Here is an 11014-nt window from a genome sequence, read left to right as displayed (position 1 = left end):
AAATTGTTTTAAACTTCCGGTTTTCCTCCCTCACAAGTTTCGATTTTTTTTTAACTAAAAAAAATACTTAAAATATAAAAATAAACACAATGTCAACCTTTTTTAAGTATAATTCCAACCTCATGATGGTGCTAGGTACAGGTTTATGTGTTGGTGTAGGAGGAACCATTCTTTATTTCAAACTAACGAGCGCTTTCTTGAGAGAAATCCATAGACTGTCGTCGTCAATAGAAACTTTGAAAGCAGAAATCAGTATTCTTAATGAAAAACTTGAAGGAAAGTCAAAATGGAGAAAAAAGCGATCTGGATACTATTCAGTGATCAGTGCAAGTAGTGGTGATGAAACTGACAATTATGAAGATGCTCTAGGAGGGTACGATTTTATGAGGGTGAGCTGCGTCGGATAGAAATCGACCTTATGCAAACGAAAATCAATACCTCTGTTAACCTATTTTGGGTTAAAATCATTTCTACGGAAAGTCTGTAATTGTTCAAAAGTAGGTTTTCATAAGAAGACAACCCTTTTGAACAGACCAAAATGCAGCTTTTATATCTTAGTTATTCCAAAATCGATCAAAGTCTTAGATATGTATATGTGTACATGCACTTGCATAAGGTCGATTTCTATCTGACGCAGCTCAGGGTTATATACATGATAAAGGGGGAAATAAGTATTATATGTATGTAACCGGAGAGAATGATTCTACATACAAAATCATATATGTCTCCACTGGGACTCAAATCTGGGACCTCTGTTTAACGAGACAGAGTGTTAACCGACTGAGCTAAAGAACATCCTCAACCGCTTACGGCTGACTTACTACCACATTCTCTAAGGGAAGCAATCCCATCACACTTCCCCTACCTCTAGAGTCATCATACCATTATGACTCTCACACCCATTTATCTTGATAGAATTCCTCTCTAACTTACTGTGGGTTTTCAGTTCCACGTCAGATTTTAACAATTTGTCAAATTGAAAAAAATCTGACGTGGACAGAAATATTCGAAATGTTGAGCTCTACCAATTGTCCATCTATGTCAAAACTGTCAGACGAAATCTTGTAGGATTTATTGCCCTTATATGAAAAATTTTACCATCTTCTTTCATTTAAGCCTATTATCTGAAAAATTATAATAGATAGAGAGAAAATTTAAATTGCAAAACTAATCAGCAAGACATTTTCTACAGAGTAGTCTTCATGGTTGAAATTGTGAGTCGACTCCATGTTAGAGTTATTTCCATTCGATTACAATTTTTACATATATTTTGCAATTTTGCCTTTAACGCTATGTTTCAAAATTTATTTATTTATACAACGTAATAGATAGATAGAAACTTAAAGAATAAAAAATGATCAACAAAACAAGATCTACAATTAAGACGATATGGAGGAAATCTTCTGACGACTCCTTATTGGATTTATTGCCCTTTAATGACAATTTTTACCATTATTTTTTTGCATTTTGCCTTGCAGGAGAAAAATTAAAGAAAATAAATACACACTTTAAATTTCAAAAATGACCAGCCAGGCAAGATCTACTAACATGACTAACAAGTCAAATTTTTCTGATATAGTTAGAACAAATGTACATTTAGATTTTCACTTTTTATAGGAGTAATTGCCCTTATATGAGGATTTATTTTGCCTTCTTTAGTGTTTTTACGGATACTATTGAAGATAAAGAGATACTAAACAAACTAAATGAACTGCATTACAAGATTATCAAAACAGATTATTGTAATGAATTCTATTCTTGTCTTCAATGTTGGAGAGTGTCCTTTGTTGATTATGCATGCAGACCAATTTGAGTGACACAGGCTATTTAGAGCTGAGGTAGTTTATCTTCTTTTAGATTTAAAAAAACAACATTTTAACAGTCATGACAGAGGAATATATAAATATTTGTTTTATATTTTAGCTCCAGTGAATTTGAAACTCCAACAGAAGGTGATTCTGATACTGAAGATATAGTAAAAGTTGAACAAAGTGCTGATGTCACTGCCCTGTATAAAGAGATTGATACATTCATAGATGGGGGAGAAACAGAAAAATTAAAAGCATATGAACTTCTTCAAAACAACAAAACTAAGGTATTTGTATGTGTAAAAGTGGAAACATTATGGTCCCATATATTTCAAATTTATACATTTACAATTTGTCACATATTTAGACGTGTAGAACAAAATTAAAGTATGGTAATGCACATTATTATCCTTTCCACATTACAATGATATTTAGTTTTCAATAACAATTAACAACTTATTTTATTCAAGAAAGGAAGAAAATAAAATAAAAATACAATATTTTCTTCCATGTGCTACATGACAACTGTGGGGCATTGGGCTATTCCATTTAATATCTGTCATCCCTCTTTTTTTTTCTCACATATTTACAAATAAAAACAAGAAAAGACCCATCAGAAAGAACAAAAAAGTGGGTATGCCAATCAGTTCCCTTAAGAAATAACTTTTGATACCAAGAAAAAAACATTCAGAGGGTCAATTATGACACCTGTCAGGTTTTAAAACATTGCAATAAGGGTCTTTTTTTCAAAGTATAATTATTGAAATTGATGTTGGTAAAGTCTGAAAAACATAAAAAAATATACAACCAATCATATATATTTTTTTAGTATTCAACTGATGCTGATTTCCATTGGAGATTAGCCAAGTGTACATATCAGTTAGCACAGATAGAAGGAGGGAAAGGAAATGTTGAAAAGAAAAAAGAAATGCTTTACTCAGCCAAAGACACAGCTGAAAGGGCCTTACATCTCAATCAGAAATCAGCTAATTCACACAAATGGTAATTTATAACATAGGGTTTCATTTCAAATATATCTGATACTGAAAATTCAGAATTTTTTTTTGGGGGGGGAATTTATCTCTATTAAAAGAAAATGTGGTATATGTGGTATGATTGCCAATGAGACAACTCTCCACAAGAGACCAAATGAAACAGAAATTAACAACTAATTTTTTACTATAGGTCATCATACAGCCTTAAACAATGAGCAAAACCCCTACCCCATAGTCAGCTGTAAAAGGCTCCAAATGAAAAATGTAAAACAATTCAAAGATTTAAACATTGATTATTTCATATTTTTTGGCATTAAAAAAATACATTTACTCAAGAACTTTCGGCTTGATTGCTGAGGAGACAAATATCTACAAAGACCAAGGGATATGAAAATGTCTTCACATCTACAGTATTTTTTGTGGCATTATATCCTACTGGGAGTAGAGTATATGTAAGTACAGCAGTCAATAATGGTAAATTGCTTATATTGTGTGGTACCCAGGGAAAACCAGATGTGCTTTGGTCTGTTACACTTGTTTGGTTCTAAGGATTTGCTAAATGCCTCTAGATTGCTAAGTTTTTTTCTAGTGGCAACAGCACTTATTGGCAGCAAATTATATCTATCTATTATCAAAGCATGGGTTAACTTCCATACTGACATTATTTAAAGTTTAGATGAACAGTGCTGTGTTGAATTATAAAAATTTTATTATGCACAGAAATCCTTAAAGGTTACTTGGTTTGTATCTGTACTAAATGCATGTGGTCGCTTTAGCTTACTGTGGAGATAGTTTGAGTTTTACCATATTAAGATTAACAACATGAAAAGTGTGTATTTACATTGTAAGGCCAACTTTAAAAAAAAATCAAATCAAATAAGAACCATCACCAGGACCATTTAATAAAGGATTAGTTTGAAACATGTTTATGAATTATAATTTCCCTTTCCAATCTGACACCAGTTTGTTTTGTTTTATTAAGGTATTCCATAACATTAGGAAGTATTGGTGACTACGAAGGAACACAGAACAAGATAAAGAATGGTTATACATTTAAGGTAAGCTAGTGGAGGAATCTAAATAGAAATAGAAATAGATTTTTTTTGAGTCTCCTTTCAAGTAAACCTAAAAGCATCAACATTCTTGGTTTCTACTTGTGAAATTTTCTTGCATATATATGGTCATTAAGGGTTGTATGACTTAAGGACATAATTAAAAGAAGAGTCTAAATGTGCCAATAGTTCATAATGAAAAAATATTGTACTTTTGGTAGTACATTTATAACACGTTTTTTTGGTGTCTCAAAAATATTTTGTTTATCTTAGTGAATGTGTATCTTATAACAATCACAATATTTGTTGAAATTATTGTAACTGATGGATATATATATTGTACTTTTTGTAGGAACATATAGAGAAAGCCATAGAACTCAACAAAAAGGACCCATCTAATCATCATTTACTAGGAAGATGGTGCTATGGTGTAAGTTATAGTTGATAGTTGATAATGAAATAGCTAAAATAAATAAATAGTAAAATAGCTACTTATAATAAATATTATCTCACTTTTTAGCTTGCATGTGCTACATCTTGTTTTTGTAACTAATACTTTTTCTTTAAAATAGAGAGAAAGAGAAATGCCTCTTGTTTTGACAAATGAACATCTGGCACAGGACATATGGCCCAATACAATTTAATACAATTTTAAATATGTAATGGGTAGCATATATTTTTTAAACAATAAATGTAAATTCAAAAAAATCAACCTGCACTTTTCAGATCATATTTCGAAGTGAAGTGTACCACTGTTAGGAAAATTTGTACTAAAATTAAAGAAAGCTTTTTCAAATCTAACCAAAAATATGGACAGTTTTATGTTGAGGTTGTCTTCAATTCAGTTTGAAAGCTTCAGACATACTAATTCGATTTACCTTTTTCAACTGAACCAAATCACTACTTCACCTTAAAAAAGATTACCCCAATTTTGGACAGTGTAGTTTCTTCCCTTTACTTTACACACTGTTAACAATTGGGACTGTATTTATAGACAACTAAAATTAAAAGGTGGTAATTGTTTCTATGTTATTATGAATCTTTATAGTAGGTAATTCTGTAAAATCTTTTTACTTGAGAGGATAATTTTGATGCTTTTGTTTTATACTTTTGATTATGTAATTTAATGAAAGTGTTGAAGAGAAGGCAATTGTGACTTAATTATATATGGTCAGATCTTATGTTTTTGAACGTCATATGAATTCATCCTATGCATGCTTTTTCAATGAAAATTGTGACGTCACAATGCATTCTTAATAGCACTTAAACCCATGAGACAAGGATACTTACCGTTTACATTTGATTGTAGGTATATATGTTATCTTGGTTAGAGAGGAAGGCAGCAGCTACACTATTTGCTACACCACCTACCTCAACAGCTGGTGAAGCTTTAACACACTTTTTAGAGGTAATGTCCTGTCAAATTATTTTGATTCACTATTTTGTTAGAATAAGAATGCTTAATTTATACTCAGTAATTTAGGATTGAGCATTATTTGAGTGTGGCATTATTTTCGTTGTTGATAAATTTAAAATTTTCAATATTATGGCATCAGGTTTGACAATGTTAATTAATTCATTGCATGTTGGTTGAATTTTTCTAATATCTGTAGTTTACATTTAGGAATTCAAAACCCAACTGAATCATATCTTTTCTATCTTTGGGTTATAAGAATTATTATACCTCAAGGTTATAAATTTCATCAGCTATCATTGAGGTTTATTTAAAATTTTGATTGCTGATATAAGTTTTGTTTAAGTTTTACTTATCAACACCAAAAATTTATCACTTGTCAAAATTTATATTCCAAAGTATTTAATTTAAAAGATAGGTAAAATTCAACAAAATGCATTCATAATGACCTCCATTTTTCCTGCTTTTGTTTACTGACCCTGAAGAATCAACTTTGATTAAATAAAAACTTTGAAATACAGCTGTACATCCAGATTTTTGTTTGTTTTTATTTTAGTGCAATTGTTGAACAACATATATAAATGTAAGATTATTTTTTTTTATGATTTCACGCAATCCTCTATACATATTATGTTTTCAAAAATAATAATGGAGTTTTTATTTTTGTAAAACAGATCTGAATGTTTTGGTATTAAAAAAACAGCATCAATTCTTTAGCTTTTAACAAAACTATGACTTGTTGATACCTAGTTTCTTATGTTAATGTTAGGTCAGTATACACATAAATGTTTTAAAGGGGATTAAATATATACAATTTTTATTGCAGGCAGACAGGCTCAACCCAGGAGTATGGAAAGAAAACTTATTATACATTGGAAAGGTTAGCATCTGCTATGAACGTTCAAAATTGTTAAGAAAATACAATATTCCTTAGTGGCAAATCTGATAAAAAATGAATTTCACAGTCAGATATAAAGTTGCAATATATAACGCACTTTGAAATCACTTTGATTTGTAGAATAAAAATATTTGTGGGAAGAGGTAAATCAGGAATTTAAATATTCAACCAAGTAAGTTTCTGTAAGCTTGTATTCAGAATGTGGCAAAACCATGAATACATGTATACATGAAAATGCCATTATTTTTTTTCTCAATCTTAAAAAATTGGTATACATAGAAATTTATGAATCTGCAGTTGAAAACCACAACTCAAGGAAACACAACAAAACTATGGTCAGTTTTTATGGACTTTCCCTTTTTAAATTTGCTTACGAGTTCAGTATTTATGTTATTCTTTTCAATTGTGCCCCTGCATCAAAATTTAAAAGGAGGGGGTCAATATCTAGTTTAGTAATAAGAGTGATTACAGCCGACTTTTGTTTACTTTTCAGTGTTATGTAGAACTAGGAAAGTACCCTGAAGCTGTAGAATGGTTAGAAAAAGCCAGTCTTCTGCCTGTAGTTAGTCAAGATGTAAGTTTAACACTTGTCGTTATGAAGTTAATTATTTTGTATGTACACATCATTATTTGAATTTCTGTGGATACTAAAGAATGTTTATTATTACTTTGTACTATGGCCTTGACCTTTAAAGTGGGTTAATGTCTTCATACATGTACAGTAGTTGTCGTTTGTTTATGTAATTTATACATGTTTCTCGTTTTTTATATAGATTAGACCGTTGGTTTTCCCTTTGAATGGTTTTACACTAGTAATTTTGGGGCCCTTTATAGGTTGTTGTTCGGTGTGAGCCAAGGCTCCATGTTGAAGGCCGTACATTGACCTATAATGGTTTACTTTTATGAACTGTTATTTGGATGGAGAGTTGTCTCATTGGCACTGACACCACATCTCCCTGTATCTATGTTATGGTTATGTCATTATGTTCAGCATTACTGTGACCCAAGCATGTAGTACAGTTTATACCTTTATACTTCTGAGACTAAAGTGGTGTGAAAACATACATCCATGATTAAAATCTAAAAATGAACTTTCAGTCAGAAAGCTGAAATTTAAAAAATTAACTTTATTGAATTAAGTATGTTTATTGTGGTTGCTGATGGATGATAATGGTGGTTATTGGTAATAAGTGTTGTTCTATTATTTGCTTCCTGAAAAATACTTACAGGTCACAAATTTTACTTCTTAAATACAAAAGGTGTAAGTTCCTTGTTTCATTAATATAGTATAGGTTAATAAGAAATCCTTACATACTTTATAGTGTTAAATATAATTACTATGTCATTGATTGATGTGTATTTCTTTTAAGGACAAGACAGCAGAAATTGAAATAGAATCAATACTGGCAAAATATGGGGGAAAGTGAAGGGCAGGTTACACCTTTTGATAATTTGATCTCAGGAGAATTCAATCAAGAAATTCATCATACAGATTTGTTGTTACATAATTGTTTTGATGTCTCTATACATTAAGCTTTATTACATTTTTAAAATAACACAAGATTTTATAGTATATTTGTTTTTGAGTAGAAAATATATTTTTTTTATGGAAATTAATATTTAATAAGAAAATTCATTGTGATTTGAAAAATTCCTGAAATGTTAAGATTATCAATTTGTATCCCACCGCCATAAATAGATTGTGCATTTAAGTTTTATTACTGTCCATAGTTCTGTCATTCAGAAATAAAATAGTTTTCCATAATTTATTTTTACTTACAAATCTTGATCTTTTTTTTTGTTGCTTAGTATATAATGATGAGTTGCTGATCATTCTTGGACCGAGTGGTCTGGGTAGTTTATTTATAGTGATCACAAGCCTGTCAACCTTGAGGTTGTCAGATCAAACCAAACATGTATCAAGGTATGTTTTGCTCTGATCTTTATTGACTATGATTGGCTTTTTTCCATCCAAAGATTGGTGGTTCTCTTAGGGTACTTTTGCTTCATCCACGGAAAATAACTGGAATATAGCCATGTTTGCTGAAAGTGGTGTTGAAGATCAACAATAAATCAATTAGTACTGTTGACACCATTTTCACAATAATACAGCCCTTGTACTTAGAATTCAGGAATAAATAATACAGCCCTTGTACTCAAAATTCAGGAATATTGTACTTATCTGAACCTTGTTGTGTGGCATACAGAACTGAAGCTGATTTATTTGGGTACATAAGTGTATTTGGATGATAGATTTGTTGGTTACAGACTTTATGTTATCCTTTGTAAAATGTTTCTTATTCAGTATCTGCTATTGCATCTTGATCTTGAGCTTTTCCCCATTCAAAGTTTCAAGTATTAGAATGAGAACACCAGAGATCACACTTTAGAAAAGAGAGAATACATTTTTCAAAATTTAAATAATTTAGTTTGCATCAGATATATTACTATCATTACTTTAAGATTGTTTATCTATAAGATTTTCTTACAGGTTTTTTGTGTGTGTGGTTTTTATTTGATTTTTTTTTTAATTTCAAGTTGTTCCAAATTAATAGTTGACATGAAGAAAAATCATCAAGTTGATGACGTCATTGAATTTTGTTTAGCATATTTTTTAATGAATACTCCCTTGTTTCCTTTTATACTAACAACCAATGTTGATAAAAAATTTATGAAAAGTAATATTAATAAAAAAAATTCATTGTGATTTGAAAAATTCCTGAAATGTTAAGATTATCAATTTGTATCCTACCACCATAAAGAGATTGTGCATTAAGTGTTTTACTGTCCATAGTTCTGAAACTTCAAGAGTTTTGTTGAAGTGAAATACTTAGAATCATGATTTTTTTTTGTAAGCAATTACAATTCATTTGTTTAAACTCATGCTATTACCGTTTTTCATTATTATACAAAGTTTCATGATCTGACAAAAACAGAGTTGTTGTGAAATAATACTCAGATATCTTTTCTAGTATATACAAATTATGTTGTGTTTTATTGATAAAAAATAAATGTAAAAGAGTTGTTATTTTTAATACATGTACTAGAATGGCATATAAATATTGTTATTGTTGACAGAATTATCTTGTATTTGTTTAAAACACTAGTTTATAGAATTAGGCCCATTTAGAGTTTAAAAAAACATATTTAACAATTACAGACTGAACTGTTATATAGATATTGTGTGAATTGTGTTTAATATTTGAGAGGCAACTTTTGTGATATTCATAATTTCATAACTTCCTTTAATTTATCTTTTTAAACAAAAGTCAAATGTATGTTTGACAAATATAAATTACTGTCATAGTGGCTAACAAAATCAAGTCAATAATGTGCCCTGTTTTATGGTTTATCCAATAATAAAAGGAATGAAAATAAAACTTTCAGTGAATATTTGAATTTAACAATTAATATTTAATATATCTCCTATAAATAAGTATATTATTTATAATTATCATGCATTAAATTCACATCCTTATAGAACTAAGGAGATGTTGTATGATTACCAATGCAATGACACAACTACCAAACAGAGACCAAAGGACAAGATGTAAACAACTATTAGATCACAGTACCTTCAACACTAAGCAAAACAAATATATAGTAAACTATATAAGGTTTGTGAAAAATTCAGAGGAAAAAATACAGCAGCTTGGTTTATACTCATACAATAAAAACGCCAATAACAAACATCAATGAAGTAAAGGCTCCTAACTTGGAACAGGCACAGTGACCTATAGTTGCTATCATTTGGTCTCTGACAGATAGTTGTTTCATTGGCAATCATACCACATCTTAGTTTGTATTAGGTTACTATACTTTTAGATTATTTTTTTCACAAAAGAGTACTGAATTGTATTGTATCTTATAAATTGTTATTTCATGTATTTTGATCATGCTTCAAAAGTCCCAACAGTAATATAGAAATCCATGTATGTGAATATAAGTTAATGTTATTCTTCTTAAGATATGAACAAATAATTTTAGTGAACAAATGTTACGTTTTTGAAATTTATAATATGGCACTTTTTTCCACTTCTTAATAGTTTGACAAGTAACACAGAATATTAGCTCTTTGTTTTAGAACAAACCCAGTCTTTCTGACAGTAAATATTTTATATATAAGTTCTACATAGACATTTGATATTGGTTCCCAATAGGATACTGTAATGTATACATTGGAAGCAATTGCTTCAAAAAATGTTTATGATCTGATAAATAAAAATCTGATTACAAAAAAGTCTTTGACAGCCAAAACCTTCTAAGGTCAAACTTGCCTGATTGAGTTGCAACCCCAGATTAAGTGCAGTCAAAAATTATGTAAACTGAAGTTAAAGAAAAGAAATGAGGTTATGAACAAGTTTGTTTTTTAGAAATTATTCTTCATATTGATATTTAAAGAGATAAAATAACATGAGAGGTTGTTAATGTGAAATTGTTGTAAAACTTTGAAATAAATTTAACGATTTGATAGTTTATATATACATGTGTTGTTACAAAGAGTATCAATAAAATACTACTCAATCAATATATGTTGAAATCTTTTGACAACCCCTACATTAGAACAGGGAGGTTATTTGATTGTCTTTTCTTTGTACCAGTATATCAAGATAACATACACAGAGACACAAACATTTGTGGTGGCTTATTTTTTATACCCCCACTTTAAAAAAAAGGGGTATACTGTTTTACCTCTGTCTGTCCATCCATCCTTCCCTCAGTCCCTCAGTCCGTCCTTCCCATAAATATATTTCGTAGCATTTTTCTCACAAACTACAATACAAGGATATCTGAAATTTGGTTTCAGGGTTTATATATGTCAGCTATACCGTGTGATGCGTTTTTCA

The 11014-nt window shown here is 29.9% G+C and overlaps 1 protein-coding gene across 1 annotated transcript; it reads left to right on the top strand.

Annotated features, from left to right (window-relative positions):
• Positions 1 to 2: 2 nt before the first annotated feature.
• On the top strand, positions 3 to 10695 carry LOC139517239 (regulator of microtubule dynamics protein 1-like). Its single transcript, XM_071308069.1, has 9 exons — positions 3 to 373; positions 1924 to 2095; positions 2638 to 2810; positions 3786 to 3861; positions 4208 to 4285; positions 5165 to 5263; positions 6096 to 6149; positions 6661 to 6741; positions 7538 to 10695. Exons 1-9 carry the CDS (start codon positions 90 to 92, stop codon positions 7592 to 7594), a joined length of 1074 nt encoding a protein of 357 aa, XP_071164170.1. The 5' UTR covers positions 3 to 89; the 3' UTR covers positions 7595 to 10695.
• Positions 10696 to 11014: the final 319 nt, after the last annotated feature.

The sequence above is a fragment of the Mytilus edulis genome, chromosome 3, assembly GCF_963676685.1.
Source record: "Mytilus edulis chromosome 3, xbMytEdul2.2, whole genome shotgun sequence".
NCBI lineage: Eukaryota > Metazoa > Mollusca > Bivalvia > Mytilida > Mytilidae > Mytilus > Mytilus edulis.
The sequence above is the reverse complement of the archived record's forward strand: the minus strand, read 5'-3'. Positions and strand labels throughout refer to the sequence as shown.

Bases quoted from the DNA above. Each gene is read 5' to 3' on its own strand.
- LOC139517239 (XM_071308069.1), top strand. From the start codon at position 90: ATGTCAACCTTTTTTAAGTATAATTCCAACCTCATGATGGTGCTAGGT. The intron at 2,096-2,637 runs GTATTTGTATGT...ATATTTTTTTAG, and splicing joins TTCAAAACAACAAAACTAAG to TATTCAACTGATGCTGATTT. The intron at 4,286-5,164 runs GTAAGTTATAGT...ATTTGATTGTAG, and splicing joins TAGGAAGATGGTGCTATGGT to GTATATATGTTATCTTGGTT.